Source organism: Chelon labrosus, assembly GCF_963514085.1.
Source record: "Chelon labrosus genome assembly, chromosome: 9".
Taxonomy (NCBI): domain Eukaryota; kingdom Metazoa; phylum Chordata; class Actinopteri; order Mugiliformes; family Mugilidae; genus Chelon; species Chelon labrosus.
The window spans coordinates 5,467,802-5,494,108 of NC_140359.1; the positions used below are offsets into that span (position 1 = coordinate 5,467,802).

The following is a 26,307-nucleotide window of genomic DNA, read 5'->3' on the forward strand; positions in this document are numbered from 1 at the left end:
TGCCTTGCAGTGGAAGTTCAAGTGTCTTTGTAGGGTGCACAGGCCTGATCACATTAAAGAACCACACCAGTGAAGGATAAAAGGCATGTCTGGAGAGGCCTGCAGAAGTTTTTTTACCTAATTTAAGGAACTAAACCATTTATTTTTGTAACTCTGCTGTCTGGTCTGTGGCCTTTGAGCTAGGTTGTAACAGTGGTATATGGGATATATTTCTATGCACATATTTGCAGCGCATTGGATACATTTGTTTTTCTGGCAGTTCAGTCTGAATTTCCCTTGCGTGTTTGCAAGGAGGGCGCCGAAACTCATGATTAAAATAACTTTTCCTGACATTAACACAATGTATTATGCTGTGAATTTATTCTAAAGATATTAACATGAAGCTTTCCACCTTTTTGTTAAGTGAATAAAACACACTGGACATCCATGCATTCATATTCGCTCAGTCTGGACCTTTGTCACACCAAGCATTTTACCATGAAACACAGAAGTACAATTAATAGCCTTAATTAAGTTTGTTCCACAATTAAATATATGTGACAATCAATTATATTAGACAATCAAATGATATATTTTACTTTTCTGCAATTGTCCAAATATGCACCATACAGCAAATACATGGCATTTCTGTTATTTCTAGTCTATAAACAATAATCAGTCAGTGAGGACTGAAGTAGTTCTAGCAGTATCTTCTAGCAGTTTTTCCGTATGTGCCTTGTTGGTTCTGTGTCATGAGTGAGTGCGTACTAAGATGTTTTTTTAATTATTATATTTCTAAAGTAAAACAGCAGCTTGTACCACCAGATGGCGCTCTCCACTTTGCATCCACAAGGAGCCTCCCTAGACTTTTCTCTAATCCAAATATTAATTATTCTCTTGGAGTGAACTAGAACTCACTCCAAGCCCCTTAAGGACGTCATTTACTATGTAACAGTGATGCAAATGACAGCAGGGGAAAAAATCTAGAAGGTTCAAGAAAAATTATCTCCTTGACAAATGCTGATAAATTATTTGGATGTACTCTCACTCACCTATCACATTTCACAACATTAAAATCCACAGTAACAGAGGATGGAAGGCTCCTGGCGAGAAACACCGCAGGCTGCTACCTGGGCCCCTGTCCTGCACAGATCATTTACACTGAAAACAAGCTTTGCAAGAAGCAGGTGCAGAGAACAAAGGAAGCTGAGGGTAGCTGGTTAGAACCAGTTCTCGTGGCTCCTTGTGGATGCCAGCAGTAATCGCATCCATCTCATCTCAGTGTTCACCTTCTCCACGTAGCAAACAGGCCACAGTCACACAAAGAAGCTGTCATCCACACTCATCTATTTTGCCCTTCTCTGGGGAACAGTTAAATTCTGGTAATTACTGCAACTTTGAAAGCTCCTGGTGGTTTGGATCAGAGCAAAGAAATGCTACAGATCAGAAAAAAATAAATAACACAAAAAAAACTGACGGCCCAGCACTGTGACATAACTGCAGTCAGGCTAAAGGGATGACTCATAACGGTGGGCAATAATAAGCTTAGTGTTTCTAACTTCTTACAGCACCTGGGTGTTCTCAGTTCTCTAAATCTGATTAAAAGTGTATGACTCTTTCATCATGCGCAGTTATGGCTCTATTTTTGTCTGCTTGGCTGCTAAAGCAAAAAAAGGAGAGAATCACATATGTGTATCACTAAAATGCAAATTTCTGCCTGCTCGGTGCAGGTTACTCTTTGTGTATGGTGCGGTCCGTTTGCTCTGGCCAGCTGACAGCTGATCTGCTTATAGGCTTTGCTGCAGGTGCCAGGCTGCCTGGATAACGCAGTGGTGTGCTCTGATTGCTCCCTCCTGCTGACTTGACCCACGGGGTTAATCTGAACAAGTCTGAAACCGGTTTTGAGGCAGGCAGGCTGGTCCAAGCACATGCAGGCAGACACTCTGTAGATTTTACTCACTGTTGTTGTTGTTGTCGAGTCTGCTGATTCAGCATTAAGGCTGTCTCTATTGGATTGGTCTCACTGCGGAGGGTTCTTTTTATTGCTATGATGGAGGACGGCTGCCAATGTTTACTTGTGCAACCCATTATCAATCACATGACTTCAATTAAATATTTTTAGAACGGCCACAGAGCAATAAAAGCAGAAATAGTAGCAGCGCATGATTCATATTCTGTTTAGTACTGAGGTACATTTGCTAATGTGCTCGATACACAAAAGTGTTGAAACATCTGCAAAGGAGCCAAGATATTGCAATAAATACGAAAAATGTCAACCTTGTTTTGAGGAAAACTCGGGATTACAAAGTATCTTATCCTCTGGGGGCCAGGGATGTCTGCACAAAATGTCATGCCACTTGGCGGCTAGAATATACTGTATGTTTAAATCTGTACACTGTAGGTAATGTAAGCACATATCAGTCATGTTCAAAACAAAGCTGCATATTCACTTAAAGCATGTTTTACACGTTGACACAGTTATTAAGTGTGTGATTATTTTAACTTTGTGTTGTACATTGCTCTAAAATCACCATCTATTTCATTTTAGGAGCCATATCTCAGAACATTTGTTTCTCTAAACCTTCATTTGTTAGAGCTCACATGCTGGATTGTTCGGTATTGTAGCAACCCTCCCAAAGACTGCCAGGTCTAGTTTTCCGTTGTTTATGCTCGGTTCAGTTTAATCCAAACTTTGTGAAAGCATGTTTTTTCCCAGCCCGCATACACAGCCACTATTGACAATCACACATCAAGAGAAACACTCCGATCTAGAACATCTCAGGCCGTCACGTATTTGTGAGAACAGTTCGGTGTTGACACTAAACATCAAATTAGGACTTTTGGAGGAAGCGTTAATGATTATTGTTATATAATTTTCATAAATATAAGTTTGCCGTGCCTTAAATTCAACAGCATGTTTGTATTCACACTCAGATTCACTTTTCCTCTTCCAGCAGGAAGTCGGGCCTTTACGCTCTACTACACGACCATGATGGCTGCCTGCACCGCTGACCCCGTTAAGGACCCTCTCTCACAATCTCGTCTCTGTACCAGTCATACTCTTATCATGTGGCCCTGCTGGTTTGCCAAAGCCTTCATCTTCACTGCTGCACTGAGCCGACATCAGCATCCAGATTAAGAGCAGTCAATGCCACACGCTGGCAACTACCAACTGCCTCCTTCTCGCTCTAATTAACATAGTGATGTTGATTACAGGCCAAGATAAATACAGTGTTTCACTTCTTAGCAGGAGAAGAGGAACAGAACAGTAGAGGGCGGATAAAATGTCATTTTGGTTGAGCTATGCTGCAGGACAACTTTTAGAAGACCAACTTTTTTTTGGATTGACAGTCTAGAAAGATACTGGCAGTTTGGGGCTGTAGGAGTGTATGTTGGTTCAGCACTTTGGTCCAGAGTGAAATATCTTACTGTTACTCTATGGATATGGTTCATACAGTCATGATCCAGAGAGGATGGCTTTGGAGATCCCTGACTTTTTACTTACCATGCTTTTGCCAAACTACAGTTACAGTTAACAGAGCTATTAATAAGCTAACCCCAACACATTAAAATGCTGTATTTTTCATTAAAGCAACTATAAATTGTCATAGTAATTGATCACATATGAGAAGGTTCATTCATGCTGACAAAGAAAACAATGTCCTCAGTCTGCAGATTTCCATCTCCTCTACAGAGCCTGTCAGCAGCTTTTACCTCAAGTTTTGGTTTTTCCAAGTGGCAACTTTATGTTTTTGGCTGCACAGCATAAAACAAAGGACAGACACAGCTACAGACCGGTTTGGGTGACAGCAGAGCCTTCAGTGGCTAAAGAGCAACACATGTCTGATTTTCAGTATCTTGTTAGTTGTGTGGCTGCAGGGAATGTTAGACTGTCGGTCAGTCCACCACTTTGGTTCAGACTGAAATACATTTACATAACTAATTAAATGGAACGCCATACAGATCCAGAAAAGAGTCTGAAACAAGGGGACTTGTTTGAGTTTTGTTGAAGGTGTTTCACTGCTCATCCAAGTAGCTTCGCATGGGACCCAGATATTCAAGGTCCCAAGCAAATTAATCCCGTGACCTTACCATGACCAGGGTGAACTGTGTTTAAACTTGAAAGGTTTAGTGACGGACTGGTACCAAGTTTTCAACGGTGCCAAACATTCATAATGGCTGGAAGAGGTTTTGGGGATTCCTTCAGCACCACCATAACATTAGATGTTGAAAATAACACTTGCCAGCATTATCATTGCGAGCATGTTAACATACTGTTGCAAGCATTCAGCACAAAGCACTACAGTACTTACTGAAAGTGCAGCCTCTAGCTCTGTGTCCACAAATCTTCAAATCTTCTCCACCCTACCTGCTTTCTTAAATGACTACTTCTTTAGGCAGAAGATTAACAGTTAAGTGAGGAGGGAGGATCTTTATCTACAAGAATGTCTCCCGCAATCACGACCTGATGGTTTTAATGACCATGATAACCCACGCAAAAAGCATTGTAAAGCAAAAATGGTTCAAGTTTAGGGAATTGAGCTAGCCATTGTGTCTGCACAGGCATTTCCTAATAGTGTGAGATTGAAGAATAGATCGAGGTTGATTTGCACGATATCTTTGGAGCTAAATGATGCACAAATGATTTTGCAAGTGAACAAAGCGCATTGTCCCTCGAGTGTCCATTACGCAGCTTCCCCAAATGAACTGAACCCAGCAGCTGTTCAATGCATTAGCTGCTAATGAAGACCATAGGCGTAACTGTAGCCGACGGACTACATATCCGCCCTCCCAGTGGCGTAATGCCTGACGTTTGCCCGCTCAGATATGAATCTGCCTCACAGCAATTGAGCCTTATCAGTTTCCTTTTTCTTTTTCAAGTTCCCGTCGCAGATGATGGATGTTGAACGAGTTTATGTGTTTGGAAGCAGCTATTGTTGTGCGCATTTCACACTGCGCTGTGAAAATGAACATTTGTGTGAAAGCAATAGGGAGGATGTAAACAAACTCAAGCTTCTCTCTGTTACTGGTCAGTCTGTCTGGTTACAGCTAATAGATGGGTTAACCAGTAACCTTTTTTATTTTCAGGTTCACAGATTTGGCAGAAGTGTTCTGAAGCTTTCATGAACTCCATATATATATATATATATATATATATATATATATATATATATCTTACACTCTGAAATTCAATGGGGCAGTCCCTTTAGACTTTGTAATACACAGTTGTCAAACATACGGCCTGCAGGCAAAAGCAGCCTGCCCGCAGCATGAATTTGCAAAGTGCAAAAATTACATAGAAGATGGGAATTTTTCAATGAAAATAACTTCGATTCCTCATTTGTCCACTGTTTTAGAAAGAGAAGTGGACAGAACACAGCACTGAGACCCAGAACTAAACAGCAGACAGCAGTGTTCCCATATTGCACTTATTTTTTTAAAGAATAGTTTATTAAATGTAAACAATCTCTAATTTGTAATCTTTAGTTCATTGCACTAAAACAAATGGAAAAAGTTGGGAGTTGTCGTGACTTATAGGTTATTATTCTGTTTTGTTACTGGTCTGGACCACTTTAGATCAAAATGGGCTGTATGTGGCCCCCAAACTAAAATAAAACACCCCTGTTGTAAGACATGAACAACTAGTCCCGCTAACAGGCAATGTTAGCCATCATCACAGAACTCGAATTAAGAGACACTCTTACTGAGAGCTTATGCTGTTTCATGCTGTAACTTGTTTCACTCTGACAGGTCGTTTGGATGAGTGTGTAGTTAAGGTGTGTAGTTAATGTTCGTCACAATGAGGGTGACACTCCTTCTACCCACACCTTTTACACATCATCTGAATTAGGACGGCTGCAATTTTTACAACTTCCTGAACCTGACAGTTCAACAAGCCTGCTCATATAAGGTGATGGCAGGCTGGGTAATGTGAAAGTAACTTAGTGTTATTGAGTACATATCCGGTCGCTGAAGGAAAACTATCATAGATTTCACTATTACAGATTTTCTGAAAATGTGATTAGAACCTGTGATAAATTTGCATGAAAAAACGAACTTGACCGTAAAGATATGACACTGCAGAACACGCCGTGCTCTTTAGGCCCCCTTGAGCAAGCTGTGTTTGATTAGATAGTGTTCAGTATCACCATGCACAGTCTTCACTGCACCAGAGAGAAGTCAAACTGCCACGCTGTTTGTATTTAGGTGAGCAGTCCTCAGGGAGGGTTATTCTGTTGCTGCGTATGTCCATCCTACACAAGAAAACATTTGCATTCCAGTGTCTTCAGCCATCGTTGCAGTGTGCGCAGATGCAGCCCAGACAGTTTATTAGTCTATATCACAATTTGCATAGCAGTGTCTGCATATGTTGCCAATATGACCTTCCTTGCAGCTCATAATATCAAGAAACCCTACCAACCCCGACAGTATTTTGCCCAGCATAGCATGCTCCATCTCCATTGTTTACAATACTCTCAGCAGAGTCTGCAGTACATGTAGAAGAGTGCACGTCACAGCTGAGGAGATAGTGGTGCTGAATCAAGCAGTGTTTTCTCAAGTTGCTGACTAGTTTGTGAAATATATTGCTGGAAAGTTGATAAGCATTTTCTCTTTTCAGTAAAATGATGCCCGTGCCAAAGGTTTCATGCTCATTGCATCTGTAGGCGAGGTAGTTTGTGTAGCTGTAGTTAATTATCCGTTGAGTGGAACCTAATGTGTGAGCATCTTTGACCATGCATAGGAGTGCCACCGATTGTAATGTTACATGTATTCGCACCCAGTGGTTTTTAATCAGGACTCGCAGATTGGTACGCCTTCCAAACGAAACACCTCCTGTTGTTGCATCTACAAAAATTAAACTTTAATTTAGCAATCTCTTGGCCGCCAGTATCATATACTCTAAGTGAAAGTGAACAAAAGGTCAATCTATGGACTATCGGGTGTGTGTGCCGTTGTGATTTGATGTGGGGATGCACAGCAATAGCCTCACTTCGCTCCATTATCAGTGAGTCCAGAGTCTACTCCGTCTGACTAACCCTCCAGAATGGCCTTACTGCCCCCAGTACATGCACTCTCTGCCCTGTTACACCTTATCTGTCTGCCACACTTCACCGGCCAAACACTTTGATCCGTGTTATGCCATCAGTGTATCTCGTAAGCACTCTTGGGACACACAAAAGGACGTTATCATCGACAGATTGCACTTGACCAGCAGAGATAGAGCTGGTCCTGCACTGTGCCAAAATCCATTTATTTCATCATGCTGTAGATTTATTCTACTTCCTGTACTGAGCTGGCAGCCTGGCCAGGGGTGTTTCCCTGCCACCCTCCTTAAGTATGTGATGAGTCAGGTGGAAACTGCAACTACTCCTCATCTGTGATAAGGTGAAGTTCTGGCATCAAGAATCAGTGTCTCTTATAATACATTATAAAATCAGTCAGTATACTGTACCTGCTGTCCTTGAATATATACGTACAATAAAACATGGACTTTTTACCCAAGTCAAAGGGGGATCCCATAACCCTGTTGGCCATCAACAACAATCACAAGCTGAACATTTTTGTATGCTGACACAGGGGATTTTACAGTTAAGTGTGGCTACAAAATTGCACAAACTGATGTCAAAGCCCCAAAATAAGCAGCTAAGCGGCCCATGGATAAGACAAAGAATTGATATATAAATAGGAGCTGGAGTCTGCTATTGTTTCTAGGCCTGCACTTCCTCCTTCTCTGGGCCACGGATCAGCTGCACCTGCAGGGCAAGAGACAGGAGGAGAGGGTGGAGGTGTTGGAGGGTGGGAGGGGGGCTTTTGTCAGACTGAACAGGACAAAGGGAGTGAGGGGCAGAACAATGGTAAGGCCTTGCGGTGGAACTGGAGCGAGACAGTGTGTCTGCAGGGCCGCCGGCCGACCAGCCCCAGAAGGAGCCTTCAGCGCCGCACAGGAAAGGGCTTTCTCCAGACCTGCCTAAAACACACACACACAAGTCCTTACACAACATTCAATCACACACTGATACAGACAAACATGAACAATAGCGGACCCCCATCCTGACCGAGACCTGGACATGACTCTGCCGCAACTCCAGGGAGTCATCTCACTCACACTCAAAGAACAGGCTGTCCTGTCAGGGGGGGCTGTTACACAGGCTGAGAGGTTACTAAAGGTCAGAACATTTCGTGGAGGATTCAAACCTTCAGGGATTTATCACTATCTGCTTACGGAGCTCAAACTCTCTAAGGTGGACAGTTCATACCAGAAAAATCCTGTTTTTCTCATGTATCTCAAGTTCAAGTAAAACAACATGTTCACGAAGAAGCTGCAGAGACAGTGTGACTTCTGGTTGATACTCATCATAAGCAACATTAGAATAATAATGCTACACTCGATGCTTCGTATCATATCAAAAGAATCACAGAAGAACCAGGTCTAATGCTTGTGTGAACGTTTATCCTACTCATGCTTTTCAAAGAGTAAAAGTCGGTTGTCAGTATATTCAAATGAAACATGAATTTACCGTGTTTGCATGCTGTATGCAAAATGCTCTGCTTACAAACAAAAAGAGACTCCATTTGCTGCAGTCTGGTTTAGCGTCTTCAGCAGTAGTGTTGATGGCCGTGTTGGTCGGTCAGTCCACCACTTTTAATCCAGAGTTCAGTTTTTTTTTTCTCCTTTCACAAATTAGTAAAGACATGTAATAAATAAAAAAGTTTAAAAAAAAAAATAAAAATGTTTGGTTCATTTCCATCCTGTTAAGCTCATTTTGGTTTATTCCTACCTTGACTTCACTTGGCCATGAAACAGACTCTGAGTATTTGACAACACTTTGAGGAATATGCAGTTTGGTTGGAGTTCATGTATACTGCCAAAGTAAACCTGTGTGCAGGTGAAAACCCTGAATTCCATTTGGACAAACTTGGTGATAAACTGCTAAAACGTCATAGAACATGGAACTTTAAACTTCAGAACCATGAAGCCCTATCAAAAATGAAGAGAACGTGACAAATTTCGAGGGGGAACAATTTAATCTTCCAAATGTGCCACATGGAGACAGTGTTTCCTTTTAACAAAAGCACTCCTGTCCTACATAGTCATATTTTCTGTCCACAGTACCGTGGACATTCTATCCCATGTTTGTCATATCGGCAAGCAGCCACAGAAACAGGAAGGACTGCTTTCGCAAACCACAGTGTGACTGTGAGCTGCCATGATGATTTGAATGTTTTGTTTGGGATGTGGATGAAGCGTCATGGTGTCTGCTCGGTCCCTCTGCGGGTGCCTTTCAGGTCCAAGGGGTCACATTCGACGCAGGCCATTGACGCAACATGTCAACGTTAATGTGAGGCCACAGCAAATTGAGGAAAAGCGTGCACAATGCAGTGACTCGTCCAAAAACAACAAAGAGGACCCTCAGACTGTGCTGCTCTAATCCCAAGCGAACGACATCTGTCCAGAGACAATCAGAGACTGCAAATGTGCCAAATTCCAGGAATCCTTCCTTGATGGCGACGAATGCGTTTCATTTTCGGTCTCTTTTGTGTTCCCATCATGAGCTAATCCGGATGATGCCACTACAGATGGGGCCCCTGTAGGAAAAGCAGTGAGTCAGACAGGCCGGCGCTTCAAGGAAAACCCTCGGACAGTCAATGCCCATTCCTTTCCTGCATTCTTCTTCTTCTCACATATTTCACCTTCTTCCTGTATGGATCTTACATCACCATAACCCTCTGACCTTTGCTCCATCCTGACTGGCCAGTCAACCAGCTGCTTTTGACACGTGGTGCAGAAAATAGGCCAAGGCTTCGGACTGAACCATCAAAAACATTCTTCAACAGAGCAGGCAACTTAGTCAGCGGGAGTAAAGTAGAAGGATCTGATTGTGACACATTACACAGTCATCCATGGCAGGCCCTGCTTAATTTCATTATAATGACAGGATCAGGCACAAGGAGCCTGGAACTGATGATTAAGCAGGAACATTTGAGCATAGTCACTAAGTGAGCTCTAACCAGAAAACTAAATGACTGCTTTATTTTCCTGTTGCTTACTGCCAGACATCCAGATGGCTATTCAGAAGAAGATGGAACCTCCAAAACTATATTTCTGTGTCAAATGAAATAAATACAGATTTATTTTTTGAAAACTGAAAGACTTACGTCGTTTTCACCGGAAAACAATCAGAATCAGAAAATTGTCTTCGTGTTTGGTGTGACAAATGCTAAGTAAGCAATAAGAACAATATCAAATATACAAAACGTACAAAGAATATATAATAAGGGGCTTTAACACTCTGATGCTCAAAGTGGTGCCACTTTGTCCTAGTAGCTGCATCAGCGTGCACATACTGTATTTTGTGAAGAGAACAGGCTGACTTTTTGTTGTTGGAGCACAAGGAAAATGATAAATGTCTAGAAATGCTGACCCTTAAGAATGTTAACTCATTTTATTGTTCATTCAAACAGAGGTTAAGAAAGACAGGCCGACATGTCCAACCATACTTCTAAAACCATTTTGACCCTAAATCTAATTCTCAACATTAAACATTAAACTAGCATTACTCCTAACTGAGGATGTAGACTTATAGACTAACGTATTAGTGAAATAATAATAATAATAATAATTAATATAAATAAATCCAAGCACTGTGAGACTATTTCTAGCAGCCAGGCTGGTTGGCTGACATTAACTGCCACATCTGTTTATAAAGTGCTCTTAAAATAAGCAATGTGAGTAAGGTCTGTTCTTCCCCCTCTGATAAATAGAAATAGAATCATTTTAGCGTGTTTCTTTCCGATTTTGGATCACTTTATTTTGCCTTTGTCAGGAAAGATCCAGCAGGCGGGGTGAATTTATGATCAAAATAAGCTAAATGTCCAATCTAGAGAAGCCTTTTGTTAATGTGAGACGGGCCAAGTGTTGCAGCCTTCCATCGAGCGAGACACAGACTCACATCGAGGGCTGCTGATTTTATGGCAGCATCTCCCAGAAGTGAGCTGACTAATCCTAAGCCTGTGTACAGCTCATGCTTAGTTCCTCATCGCAGATCTTGGTTTGAACCGGTCTGCACTGGAACCGAGTTGACAGCCACTCCCTGCACTGTAATCACTAATCTAGCACCTCTCCGTTTTGCTTCCCTTTTTTTCTCTCTCGCGCTTTCTTTATCTAACCACCAGTGGCTGTGTTTATAGAAAAACTGGAATTTTTAACCTCGAGGAGCAGGCCAGATCTTGTTTCAGCTGAACAAAGGAGAAAAACATGCACTAACCATTTTTCTTTGTTCAGGGAAAATGGTTGACTAGATTCTTTTGAGGTCATGTAGCTTCTCAGTTTGTCGTCAGTGTGCATGTTTGTCGGAAGACAGACGCACATACTGAATCACACATTTTTCTAAATAGAAAAATACTCCAGCAAAGATTAAAAATAAATATGTATTTGTAGGGTTTTCTAATTATGACTTATGTATTTAGTTTAATTGCAAAAAAGACAACCTTTCTCAAGTGGCTTTTTTTATATAATTATGATTCTATTTCCTTACATTACATTAAGATGTTTCACACACCTTTTGTTCAACTGTAATTTTAACCCTGACCCTTCTCAACTCACACCTCCACCCTGGATGTTCGTCTCTCTCTGTCTTTCTCTCCCTCTGTCTCTGCGGTTACTGTCCTCCAGGCTCGGAGGCTGTCTGCCACAGTGTCTGTTGACATCAAAGCTTTTGCCGTTTCTAAGGCTGATGAAAGGCAGGAAGAGGGTGGGAGAGTGCAGGCTCGGGTCCAATGCTGCACACCGCTGCCAACACAGCAAAGACAGCCAAGACAACTGCCTTGAATATTTAGCTTTCTTTCCCTTAACAATCGGATAGCCCTAAAAGGGAAATGGGGCCAATAAAAGAAAAAAAAAACCTGCCTGGTGCGAGATACACGAGCCAAACAAAAGGGACAGCTGCGAGATAAAAGAGCAAAAATAGACTGTATTATTAACAAACTGTGCTGAAGTGGTAACACACCGATATATATTTTCAAATTCTACTTTTTTTTTTTTACTATTTTATTTATTTTGAGGTATGTGTTTGTCAGTTTTCTTGGCCAGACTTAGTAGAGTTCCCGCTCTTGTGTCTGCACATTAAATTTCCAGTTACTAAAACAGCCAGTTAGCTTAGCTTAGCATAACCTGGCTTTGTCCAATAGTATCAGAATGTCCTGAGTAGCTCCTTCTGGAACTTTATGGTGACAACAAGGCTAAACTAACTGGCCGCTAGCTCTGTAACGATATCTGTCTCCTCAAGACATTCTCAAGAACATTCATTCATTCATCTCCTGTACCCGCTTATTCCTGTTGAGGGTCGCGGGGGGTCTGCTGGAGCCTATCCCAGCTGTCATCGGGCGAGAGACGGGGTACACCCTGGACAGGTCGCCAGTCTATCGCAGGGCCAACATATAGAGACAGACAACCATTCACACTCACACGCACACCTACGGCCAATTTAGAACCACCAATTAACCTAATAAGTACCCGGAGAGAACCCACGCAGACACAGGGAGAACATGCAAACTCGCTGTGAGGCATCAGTGCTAACCACCTCACCACTGTGCTGCCTCTCAAGAACATGAATAAATGAATTTTTGATCTTGGCATTTTTTTTTAGCAAACCCTTGCAGTTGTAGTTCCAAATATTTAATTGCGTTTGTGGCAAGTTTCATTCTCTTTTAGCTCTGATTTGGCCTCCACCAGCGATCAGGCTTGTTAGCTGCTAAATTCTCCACAGGCTAACTGCTCACTGTGTTTGTCTGATGTTTGGTCATGAGCAGGTTCTGTACAGGGACTTTTTAATGTAGATTTTTATTTCATGAAAACCACTTCCTGCTGTGTCCAAATTTGACACAACAAGAGCTGTGAGAGTAAAACAAAACAGTGAGAGCCGTAAAGATAAGAACGATAAGCCGAGGCTTGTTCTGTAAAGCCAAGTGGAGCTACGCCTAATAGCAACTACATATAATTAATATAAATAAGATATTAGTGGTTCATCATGCCATTTGATGCACTGCTGAAAAAAAAAAAATTCTCCTTATAAAATTCCTTTGTATAAGAAACATTACAAGTTTTCACTGAGCCTCACTAACCGTGTCAAATCCTTTAAAGTATTAATAAACACATACACGTGGCTTTGAATTGTTTGCCATATTATTCATACTGATTAGATCACATTAGGTTTTATTTATCATGCACGGAAAAGCCCTTCCTATCTCACCATAAAAAGTGCTCCGGATTAGTAGGTTTAAGCGTGGGCACCTGGCCGTTCATGGTCAGTAATTTGTTTTTGACATCAGGAGACGAGCACACCTTTTTGAGGAGTCACAGGTGATTATTCACCTCAGACTTCCACGCCTTGGGGCAACAGATACCGGAGTTTCCCATATCTCTCAGCACATGCGAGAGCCGCCTGCAGTCAGATGTCGTCATGCACAACAACCCAGGGAACTGGTTTGAGCCGGCAGAGGGACTATCAAAGCAAGCAGATTAGCAGGCATCCACTCTAGTGATGTGTGTCTGCAGCTAAGCCTACATACACGCCCTGCCGCAGATATAAAATGAACCAAAAAAACCTTTAGAAATAGGCTGTAAATGTGAGTGGTAGCAGTAATGGAGGGGTCATTTTTACTCTGCTTGAGGGGTAAAGAATCAAAGGGTGAAGAAGCAAAGCCTCCACGCGTCTAAACCCTGTAATGCTACTTAGACAGGCTCTTATCTAGAGCGCAGGGACGATTAAAAAGACTCCAACACAAACACGCTGTGAGGCGAAAGCCGTCCAACCCCCCACCCCCACCCTCTTCATCCTTGCACAACCTGAGCCAAACTGGTTTACGCCGGTCTGGCATACATGTACAGTCTATGAGGGAAACCCAATGAAAGGTTAACCGCATCGTCTCATGAGTGATTCTATTCTCTCCAGATGTCCTCTGTTGTGTCTCAAAGAAAAACACTCAGGCAGGCATACAGTATGCTCGTAGCATGCCCCTTCTTTGCTCATTTCTTTCTTTTGCTAATAAATAATCTGACTCAGCATTACACACAGGAGCTGTTACGTTGTTGTATCCATCTACACTTAAAATCACTATTTCCTGGTTCCATGGTGGTTGTCTGGATGCCTGATGTGAGGGATTTCCCTGTGGATGACCAATACAGAGGTCATCCTGTTTAATGGAAGATGACTAAAATGTGGTTTGTTTCACTTTGTTAACCACAAACTCATACAAGGCGTTCTCTACTCCTTACTCCTTTTTTTTTTTTGAGAACTATTCATTTCATAATTAGGCTTCCTTTTGTTCTTGTTTTTGTGCAATCCATCCTCATGCTTTGACTCCTCACACATCCCTGAGCTATAAAGCTCTGCACTTCTATGTTCCCTCTGTACCTTAATACAGTTTAATAAAGTCGATATTAAGCTTCAGCTGCTGGTAATATAATCTACTGCATCTGAACTAGATTATAGTAGTGACCAGTACAGCATCATTGCCATACAGGTTCAGTAAATGACACATCTGAACAAAGGACAAACAAAGATTCATGTAAGAATACAATTAAATAATTTATTAAAAAATGACAAACAAGGAACATTTCATAAATGCAGATTATTGTGCTTTTGGAATTTGGTAACAATAACACATTAGTGGCCACTAATGAGAAGTGTTCATACAACAAAATGAAGCTGAAAGACAAGGCATGTGTTCAGGACAGGCATTCATGTAGGCAGGTTCATCGGCACTGTAAGTCTCATGTTGCAGCTCTGCAGCATCAACACAGTGATGTGCACCTGTACTGGGGGCTGCTTCACAGTCACGCATCCACAGGAATGCTTTAGTGAATTCAAGTCTTGAGGGAAGACGTGTATTCCCTTCTTATTTCCAATCACATCATCGTTTTCCATCCGCTCCAGGCAGGACTCAAGCTGCCGCCTCCATCCATGAGGCGACAGCTGCCGCATGATGTCCTCCAGGCGGTGGGCTGCTTTTTCCCCTCCACACCTGACGCGCGTTTCCAGGCGACAGGCTGTAACCCAGTCACACTGGGAGTGTTTTCAGATTCGGCTCACACATGAGCGAACAGAGACACGGTCGGTTAAAGACCGGCAAACACAGTCAACGCAGTTTCAGCAGATGTCGGACCATGCCCGCGATCTGGAGGAACTTGTCCTTCTTTCGCTGCTTCAGCGCCATCAGGGCTCGGGCCGTCTCCTCCGGGTCCTGCGTGTAGGAGAAGATGCTCCGCACTCTCTCCTCCGCCTTCATGTCGCCCGTTTTCTGGAAGAGTTTCATCAGGGCGTCCTGGTTGACATTCTCGAAAATGTTGCCCACGGCCTTCTTGCGATGTGCCGTGTCAAACTTGTTGCCGTGGACAGACGGGCTGACCCGGCGGCATTCAGAGTACACGTAGGAAGACATCTTGGCTCTTTGTTCTCCGGGTTTTCTGTGCTCCAACTGTGGCCCTCCAACTCGGCGAGGATGAGTTGTTCGGTGCGCACTGTTTCGCTGGAAGCTCTGGGTTGGAGCGGTGGTGCGAGTGAGTGCAGGACGCAGCAGCGCGTCTGTATTTATAGTAGTTGTGTGGGCTGAACCCGGCCGGCACGCACTTCCAGCGGTGACATCAGCAGTCGTAAAGAAGACAGAAGCGCCGCCTCTCGGAGCGCAGCGCCCTGGACACCGTGGGCCTGGCTCTGAATGATGAAACCAAAGGATGGGTGCAAAGCATCCATCCTTCTGATTGGTATGAGGGACGGAAACAATTACTTTCCTGAGATAGTTTGAAATGATCATTTATTTAATAATTTGATTAATCTCTGCACCCACTTGGACTCAAGAATATATTAGAAAGAATTGAACTGCTTTTGCAAAATCACTAGATCCTGTGCAAAAGTTCACTCTTGCCCTAAATTTATTTTATTTTTATTTTTTTTTAAATGTTATCTAACTTGACTCACCGATTCTAAATTGGTCCTAGGTGTGCATATGAGTGTGAATGGTTGTCTGTCTCTCTGTGTTAGCCCTGTGATAGACTGGAGACCTGTCTAGGGTGTACCCCGCCTCTCACCGGAGGACATCTGGGATAGGCTCCAGCCCTCCGTGACCCTTCACAGGACAAGCGGTTACAGAAGATGAATGAATAAAGTTGACTCACAGACTGTGTCTACTTGGAGGAAGAAGAACCAAAAACTAAAAATACAAAATAAAATAAAACTACAGTAGTATTCTCCACATTTACAGAGAAGAAGTTAAAAGACTATGTAGTTGTCATATTTCTATTATTGGATTATTTTTAAGGATGCATCCATGTAAAAAACAGCTTTCTCATCTCGTAGCTGCCAAGGTGGACAGAACCTCATTGTTGTGGGGACAAATCAAAGCATTGTAAATAACAAATGTTCTATTGAATTATATTATTATAATAGTACACTTTTATAACACCTTTCAAGGTGTTACAGAGACAACTGATGTAACCACAACTGAAAATACGTGAATTACACTGAATAAACAGACACAAACAAAAAAAAATATCTGCCACCGCTAACTGTAAGCAGTTAAAGCAAGAAAGCCTGCAGCACTGTTGGTATATTTGTGTGACTGACAGGTTCTTAATGTGATGTAAAATACAGATGTGACATGGTGCCTTGGCTCATCTGAGTCATTTGCTTCTTTGCACCTGCTATCCCAGCTGGTTGATGAGTAGTAGTTTATAAAGCACGAATAAGCCAAATAAAACTGTTAGTCTGTTCTCAAACACAGAGATTTGTTTACTGCAGGACTGTTCATGTCATGCTGCAGCATCACCACTCATGATGTAGTCCACCTACAAACACTGCACTCTTTTAATACTCTTTTAAGGGTTATTTTTAAATGAATAATTTTCCCTGGAATTAACTGAAGCTATTACTGTTCCCAAAATGGCTACAGAAGATTATATCTTCCTATTCCAGTTAGCAGTGGGCTAAAAATATTTGGCTTCGCTCCTTGGGCTGCACATGAGAGGGTTTCTGAGCTGTGTTTACAACTGGAGGTGACCCGTGGCCCACGCAGGCTGGCTGACTTGGGCTGATAAGGCCGGAGGCGTTTCCCCACTTGAGGCTCTCCTCATAAACAACAGCAAGTGTCAGTATAATGCTGGTCAGCTGTAACCCTCATGCTGTCCTGAGAAACTTGCATTTGACCAAAAATGTCCCCTCTACCAGTGCGACCTCAGCCTGGGTCCTTATATGGAAAAGGCATTCAGGAATATAAGTGTCTGAGGAAGTGTTTTTTTTTTTTTTAAATCCCCTACAGACTGAAACTTATGCACGGTATGCCAGGCATGTGGCACTGACTATGAACAATAAGCCAGAGATCCTTGCTGAGTTTACAAGGAAATAATACCCAGATCCTCGCTGACAGCTTTGTTTTCCAGGTCTGTCTGAACAATGTGTCGCCACAGGATACCTGTCTTGTCTCGAGCTACTATGACAGCTTCTGTCATACTGGAGACGGAGAATGTTGGTGCACTTCCTCTTAAAAAGCAAAAGGAAAAGGCATATTTATGACCCCAAAGCTGTCCCCGGGCTTCTATATAAGAGCAATGCACAATGAGGTTTCAGCGGTTAGACGGAAAACGGAGCCTTGAGCTGCTGACCCTGCCCTACCCTTAGCATTCAAGAGTCATCATAACAAAATAGACACTAAATTTACCCAGGGTTCAAAGGGTCGGTTAGCGTTTTCCCCCTGAAGAGGTATTCTCAGGAGACAGCGCGTTTACTCCCCTATCCATCCCCTGTTTAACATTTGGCTCACATTGCATAATCAGTCTCCCATGTCCCTAAATAGAGTCCAGGTCACAGATAAGACTCTTCATGGCATGTTGAGACTTGCAGAATGTCAGAGGTTTGTGTCTTCTTGATTAAGTAACAGGGTCAATGTTTAACATTATCTATCTGGACCAGCTCTGTTGCGTTTCTGTCCTTCATCTCTGTTTATGATTGTGCTGGACTTTAGGCAATAAAACCCGATAGCACATGTCACAGAATCTGCCTCCAGAAATTATTTGTCAGTTGAAGCCTGGCGTGAGATGTCTGGAATAACAAAGGGTTTGTTTGTCATCCTCAGTTTCAGAACTCTTTCAACTGGATGCATTATGAAATGCTGACACCATGTGTTATGACCACAGTTTGCAACACCTCAGGAAGGTTACATAATGCAGCAGGTAGCCAGATGTTAATTGCTGTACAGTATGTGCCACTTCATGTGGAGCCCTGCACTGAAGCACAGAGCCAATATTCCCTGAGATGTAAGTTCTGTGTTGCCGTGTTTGATAACTAGACAGTGAAGTCAATGCACAATAGTTTGCTTTCTAAAGCAACCTCACTTATTCTTCATACAGTGAATCTTAATCTCCATCCAAATGGAGCTCAAATCTGAATAAAATTGCAAGAAATTCTGCAAAAGAAAATGCACATCATCAGCAGTTTCCATCGTCAGCTGCACTGCAGACATTATCAAATGGTTCATAAAGCGGACTGTGCTAATTCTCTTCAGGTGCAACAGTAGTGTGCAACAAGGTGCTTTGGCTAAAGGTGCTCCAGTGAAAAGTTGGATATATGGAAATATTCTGTGTGTTTCATGTATTTCTTCGATAGTAAGGCTGATTTTATTTTTTTTTTTTTTTTTTGTCTGCTGCTGTTTATTTTGCTCCAGCGGTTTAGAAACCTCACTGGGAGTTGGAGCCCCATGCTTTGTGTACAGTATTATTTGATCACTGCATCTGTTTCCACTGGATTTCAGCTCTGTCCATCAACCACTGTTTCCACCTCAGCAAAGAGTAAAGTCTTCTTTAGTGAGATTTAGATCTACTCATGTGCATTTAGGGCAGTTTAAAATTGAAACACACATACTTTCTCAGAGTCTTTAAAAAACACAGAACCTAATATCTGCTTTAACTTCCTTTTTAAATCTCCACCTGATCCCCAAAGACAGATTCAAGGTAAGGCCTGAATAAACAACCTTGGGGTATATGGATATGATACACTTTGAAATACAGTTTGTCTGTTTGTTTCTATCACCAGGACAGAGTGAGGTCTGAACTAACCAGTAAATAAAAGCTGCCTAACAATAAGTCAGTTAACACTAAGGTTATAGGTGCTATTTTAAATGCTCAATTTCCTCTGTACTTCTAAATGTATTGCAAAATAAAAAATAAAAAATGGAGCTAGCAGTACAAGGTGGGATCTCCACTGGATGTTCTGCAACCTTTTAAAGATGACACTTGTTTTTAATAGCAGATCCATCCTGATCTCAGCGCAGAGGGTTAACCTTGGCAGTAACCCAGTGTGGCCCACAGTGGTCCGAAGGGTGGTGTCTGCCTTGAAAATCACAGATTCAATCCTCGTCCTCCTGTCCTCCTGTGTCACGTGCTACTCTGTTTTATTTGCTTTTCCTGCTGAGAGTTCGGAGAGAACATGGATGTTTGTTTGTTATGCTGCAAAGCCATTTGTGCTGGAGGTACATCAACATCCCGTGCACTGTTTATTAGTACATTTGTCAGCCTTTCTGGGTGAAAGTTCTCCAAAGCCTTGTGTCTTTCTTTAGTTTGTCTCGGCAGTTTCTTTGACTCTTGTCTTGTTTTGGAGACAGAGCTGAAAAATCAAAACAATGCAACAGGTTGAATTGTGTATTTTCAGTTACTGATTAGTGGTTTAACCAGTTCAGACTTTGCAGTTTTGAAAACAAAACTGTCCAGATTTGAATGGATATTGATATGCAATGGCTGCATGTCTGACTTTAAGATTAAGAGAACTGAGCTGAAGTTTTTTGAATATAAAGACTGATGAGTGCTGACTTAACCTTATTGTTATTTTGGACTAAAGCTCTCATTTCTATATGTGCTAGTTATTTTTAATGACTCCATACTTGTATTTCTTGCATGGCCTCTTTACAACTGACAGTACAACAGATGATAGTTTGGATGGAGCCAGACCAGTTGTTTCCCTCTGTTTCCAGTCTGTTTGCTGCAGTCTTCATGTTTAAAAGACACGTGCAAGAGCGTGATCAGTCTTCTCAAGTGAATGAGGGCATTTCTCAAATTATGAAATAGTCCTTTCAAGAAAGCAGAATCAGTTTTTAATTTTTTCGACTTCCCTTTGTTCTAACATGTAGAAGTCATGCGCATAATGACTTTACAACGGGTGTAGTACAAACTAAAATTACATTTAAAATCGAATCTACGTCATGCGTGATATTGGTAAAATGACCTGTGAACCTTTGAACAGAGAGGCTTGTTAGGGCGGTGAGTGATGTAAGAAGACAAAATGACACATTTGGACACACTAAACCCTTATTATTTCAGATGATCTCTGGTTACAGGGTGTTTGCTTTCCTCTGGTATGGACACACAGTGTTTTCTAAATGCCTCTGTTCCTGTTTGCTGTCCTTCGTGTCTAATCTGCCCTGACTTTTCAACTCTGAACACATGAAGTAAGCAGAGCGCTTTATCAGAAAATGGCTCGCCGTTCTTGTGACACATTGACCATTCAGTTCACAGTCGATCAAATGATTTTGTGTTAGAAGTAAATAAACACACAGAACACAGCTTGTGAGAAGGAATTTTACTGGTGCGCTTAATAGATATGTTCCGGTTTGGTACACTAATGAAAACAAACTAACAGCTGTGTCCGTATTCAATGGCGGTAAACTGAGTTAAATGACTCATGGCATCTTACGCTGCACCGCAACTGGTAATAATGATGAATAACGCCGCCCCACAGGCTTTGTGATTACAGTTAGAGGATTATGTCCGTGTCTTTATTCACGCCTGCGTTTATATCTAAACCCCGGGATCTTACTGGAATCTGTCTTTGGCAGCAAACAGCCAGCATGTCTGTTAGTCAAGCGACAGCTTATGCAACATTAACACAGGAAGGGAAGGCCATTTAGGGAGAGTTGGTGTCTCCATGGGACTAGTGTTTGTGTGTATTATAGGGGACAGTGAATACGTCCCCCACTGTGTGAGTCTTTAGAGGGAAAAGGGAGAAAATATTTCAGAATGGTGGTACAGAGCGGTGAGGCAGACGGACTTAACTCAGATTTTATTAGCACTGCGGGTGCCTCGACGGTAACACAGGTGAACTTTGACTCACTCAAAAACAGCAATATTATTAGAGACAGTGTTGCAGTTGCAAGCACATTGTGTAAGCAGGAGGTCTAAAAACAAGCCAATTATAGAAAATAATAGCTGGAAATAACAGTTGCTGCACTAATTAGTGTTGGATTTCCCAGAAAAAAGGCACATTTAATTTAACATAATATATGAGTTATACAGCTGCCTCATAAAACACTCAGACACTGTCCTTTGTTTTTATGTCTTGCTCATTTCAGAATCTCAAATGAATTGCTGCGAGGCCTGCACAAAGGGTTTAGGGGAATCGCCAAATTTTCTTTTAATCGTCAACTTTTGTTTCACAATCTGCTGGGGCGAGCAGCCTCAGAGCAACAATAGACCAGGCGGTAACAGTTGCACGCAAAGCGGAGTTCATGTTTCCTCCTTCCTCTGCTCCTCCCGCCCTCACTTGATCTACCCTATTCCCTCGAGGGACCCGGCCAGCACATGCAGATTAAATGACCGAGCGCTGAGTTCGCATGGACACCCAGGCAACGCGAGGCACCATTGCTCTCGACCGGTTCAATCCGGCTACCGCTCGATTCACGGCTGGCTGCGCCGGAGGGGCTCAAAGACAAACCTACTGTTCGTCTGTTCACGCGATGCTCCCCAGTCAGCATCCTGAACACTGCCTGTACATGCGGGCCCCACTGGATCAGGTGGATCATATTAAGGTCACTCATCTACGGGGAGGGGGTTATTGAATGATGGGGTTGTGGTACGGCCTCCTCACAGCTCCAAGTTTCAGTGGTACCCTTACTGTACCCATGGCTACTTTTCCCAGTAATACTATTTCATAGGGCCTGCTCCCATAATCTTAGATAACCAGCTTAACACTATCAGAATATAAAACATTCCTACAATTTTGTACAAACGTTCATATTCCCCACACGGTGACTCCTACTGATTTTGGCGATCCCCTGACTTTTCACTCAGAGACAATCCTGCCAAATTCTATGAAGAGGCCATCTGCCATTATTGTGACGAAAATGGACGCTCTTTGTTAAGTACGTTTGAGCTGAGAATTTTTAGAGCATGTTCAATAACCTCTGTGTTAACTGACTGATTGTTGAGTCTCTCTCTGTCCTGCAGGTCTGGTGAATGAGACATCATGTATTTCAAAAGTCTCCCAAGTGTCCTCAAAACCCAGGTTCGTGTGGATGGAGAATATTTGAAAAATTCGCCTAGAGAACGGGTTAACGGACACTTTTCCCACAGTGTTGTAAAAGTGCAGTACTAAATTAGCGGGGTACCACTTTAAGTTCAGCATGTGCTTTAAATTAACGATACTGATACAAACGGAACACATGATAACAATCGTGGTTATGCAGACTTGAAGGAATGGGAATACCCTCATCAGAACACAGTTCAAAGCTCAAAAATCAGCATGGAGAACATAACATCTATAAAACCGCATGCCCACATACACAGTTACAGTCTCTGTTTATCATTAGCAGAGCCTGCAAAGCATTGCTGTACTGCACAGCACTCTTGAACCCTTTGTGAGGTAACCCTGCACTGCCGCTGACTGCTTAGCAGGAGCTCAGATGCCTTACTGTCGCCATGGCAATACAGCGGAAGACAACAAGCGTGTGAGCCAGTGTAGGCGGAGCGACAAAGAGGATACTGCTAGTGTTTGAACGGGTCACCATAACACTGAGCCAGAAAACAAGCAGTGACTCAGTGAGTTTGACGATCTGTGACGTCCTGTTATATTGAAGGCCGAAACAGTCTCTGTGGAACCTGGGTGAGTCTCACGCTCTGCCGAGTAAACTGGAAAAGGTTAGAGCGTATGTAGGTGGTTATTTGTCTTATCTGATACAACATAACTGAAAAGATTACTATAAATCATCAGTTCCTGTTCCTTTGTAAGTCCACCATGCTTCCCCCTAATTTTACACTTCATTTACTCGGTTCACTTCTGTTTTATTTCAACAAAAACTATCTCAAAACACTTTTTTCAGAGCAAGCACTAAAGGAAAACCTGAATGAGGCAGGTCAGATAGCGAGACAGAAAAAAAGATGGAGGTGAGACGGAATAGAAAAGAGGAGAATGAGACAACAAAGATATTAGTAACACAGAATGCAAAGAATACATTATTTGCGCAGAACAAAGTGCCCGAATCAAGCACAAGGGTGGCGGTGGAAAGGGAAATACTCCCTTTAAACAGGAAGAAACCTTGAACAGAAACCAACACATATGGGGGGTGACTGGGTAGAAAGACAGAAAACAAAAGAGGGAGGAGAGAACAGACAAGAAGAGAGGAGGAGAAGAGGGGATACCTGCAGCTTATATACATGAAAAAGTTTGACAGTGGGTAAAATGGATATAACCAGTATTCAGAGTTCATTCATTCATTCATTCATTCATTCATTCATCTTCTGTAACTGCTTGTCCTGTGAAGGGTCACGGGGGGCTGGAGCCTATCCCAGCTGTCACTGGGTGAAAGGCGGGGTACACCCTGGACAGGTCTCCAGTCTATCACAGGGCCAACACAGAGAGACAGACAACCATTCACACTCACATTCACACCTACGGCCAATTTAGAATCACCAATGAACCTAACCAGCATGTCTTTGGACAGTGGGAGGAAGCAGGAGTACCTGGAGAGAACCCACACAGACACAGAGAGAACATGCAAACTCCACACAGATAGGCCCAGTCGGCCCATGGATTCAAACCCGGAACCTTCTTGCTGTGAGGCATCAGTGCTAACCACCACTCCACTGTGCCGCCCCATTCAGAGTTTTATCATTATTTTATTATTTTAGTTATTAATTACAGAACAGCTTGGAGGGTAAGCTACTGTTATAACAATATGCAGACCACAAAGACTTTTGTAATTTGTAATTAAAACTATGTCTGATGGTAACCAGTTATATCACAGATATGCAGGCTGCTATAAATATAATTATAGGATGTAACATGAGCAGAGTAGAAGGTTAACTGAAACAGACACCTGTAGATAATAAAGCCGAGCTTCCAGTCTTCTCCATCGGTCTGCTGACTCACACACTACCAGGAGCTTCACGGTGCAACCACAATGCATAAATGGACGGATGCGAGACGGTCAAATGTTCTGACCCCATATTAATCACAGCAGAGAAGCACATGAATTGACGGCGCTTGGTCCAGCGCCAGGTAAAGGAAAGTGCTGGAGCCGGCACACAGCAGGCCCATTGTTCATCGAGGCGGGAGGGCAAGGTCATATCAGAGAGACCGGAGGGAGGAAAACACAAGTCTGAACTGATGAACAAGTGATTTGAGTCTTGATAAATCTGAGAGAATACACTCTTTGGAAGGAGGTGTCACACTGAGTGTGCTTGTGTGTCTTGTCTGTGGTATATATAGTACTGTTAGGATTTTGCACGTTAAACAGGGAGATAGAAATGTTGATAAGTGAGGTTTAGAGGTGCACTGGACAGAGGAAGGTTGTATCTACCTATCCAGCTCCTGGCAGTAGCTTCAGATGAAATCGATGGACGACAGAATTCTATAATACGTCCCAAATCTAGCCAAATCTAGAGGAGCAAGTAAATTGACTTAGAGAATCAGTGGCTTTTAGGAGTAGAGCCACATTCACCTGCGACTGAGAGTGCAGTTTTTAGCTCAGCTGTGTTTCACCGTGCATTATTTCTGCGTTACAAGTTTATCAAAAGACTGCTTAAGCCACAGAAACAATTCTGATAACTCAGCTATAAACAGTAGGATGCCCAACCATTTACAATATACATTCACTTGCTGATATCCAACAAAGGTTAAAAAAGGCAACTGGACTTGTAGAGTTTTTTTGAGAACAAGTCCAGTTGCCTTTTTTAACCTTTGTTGGATGTACCATGGCCTGGATGACTGAGAACCTTCACAGACATTCACTTGCTGACATACAGTTTACACTGAAGTGACCACTTACAGAAAAAAGTATCTTCAAAATGAAGTGAACCGAACACCCTATAATTTTTATATCTTCAATGCATGTTTAACTGAAATCAATCCAAAATGCACAACCTGACTGAAGCTTGAGAGTTTCTAGCCAGTAAGCCGACTGATCTACTGTTTGTGTCTGCGTGATAAGTGGGGTAGAGTTTAAAGAACTGTGACTTCAAGTACTTTCTCCCGCGTGAAGTAGCTGCACTTCTTGAAAATCGCCGGCACATCGTCTCTCATTATTAAGCGGACACATGGTAACAACAAAAATGACTCACACCTCATTAAGAGAGCGGGCGTGACAGACAGACAGACAGACGGACAGACAGAGACACGTTCTTTCGCACAATTAGACCACTGCTGAGACAGAAGGGAAAACATCACTTATGCAAAACAAAGCACCTCTTATTTACCGGTATTAGGCATTTACTACACTGGAATGAAATTGGCTGAAAGTTTTATGGGATCCTCCCTGCCAGTTTCTGGGATGCAAAAACAAAGTTTTGGCGCGGATCTTTTCAGTAAACTGAATTAAAAGACTGAAAGAAAAAAACCCAGAATTAGCAATGAAAGTAGAAGGATTAAGAGGAAGTCTATCAGCTGGTCTTTTAAGAAATTCTATGAGCTCAGGGAGGTTTAAAAGTGCTTAGTGTGGTAGGCTGGATATGGAACTGAGAGCTACGGCTAGTTTCAGCTTCAGGCTGGTTTGAACCGGTCCGCTGGCTGGTTGGTAAGACAAATCAGTCTGGCGGATGACATAGCTCACCACTGTGGGGTCTGCTGTATCTATGACTGGAGCTGATAATAGAGAAAGCCGGCGAGAGAGCAAATATCAACAGGCAAAACTAAAAGTATGTCTCTTATCTCACTTGAGGCCTCTTAATTTCACGTGACTTCATCATAAAACAACAGCATTAAGATGAAAGACTGGGAGGGAGGGAGAGATACGGAGGGAAACACTGAAATTAGGTCAACAGTCGCACCATCACTACAGCATTAGTGATCCACACAGCATGCACACTGTTAAAACACTAATGGAGTCATGAGGGTTAGAATTTAGCATGAAACCAAAGGGCAGAAGAGTGTAAGTCCGTGTTTTTGCAGCAGAAAGGACAGCAAGGCAGGCATGATCCCCCATGCTCCAGTTTGGGTGGCTGCACGTGGCGCAAATAAATATCCAGCCATGTGTGTGGCTAATGCTGCCTCATCTTCAAGCTGTCAACAACAGCTC

The 26,307-nt window shown here is 42.5% G+C and overlaps 1 protein-coding gene across 1 annotated transcript; it reads right to left on the reverse strand.

Annotated features, from left to right (window-relative positions):
- Positions 1-14,548: 14,548 nt before the first annotated feature.
- Positions 14,549-15,558, reverse strand: tcima (transcriptional and immune response regulator a). Its single transcript, XM_084551012.1, has one exon. The coding sequence runs from the start codon at positions 15,418-15,420 to the stop codon at positions 15,118-15,120; it is 303 nt and encodes a 100-aa protein (XP_084407138.1). The 5' UTR covers positions 15,421-15,558; the 3' UTR covers positions 14,549-15,117.
- Positions 15,559-26,307: the final 10,749 nt, after the last annotated feature.

What these genes read in the sequence shown, in the direction of transcription:
- tcima (XM_084551012.1), bottom strand. Translation starts at nt 15,420, where the DNA reads ATGTCTTCCTACGTGTACTCTGAATGCCGCCGGGTCAGCCCGTCTGTC.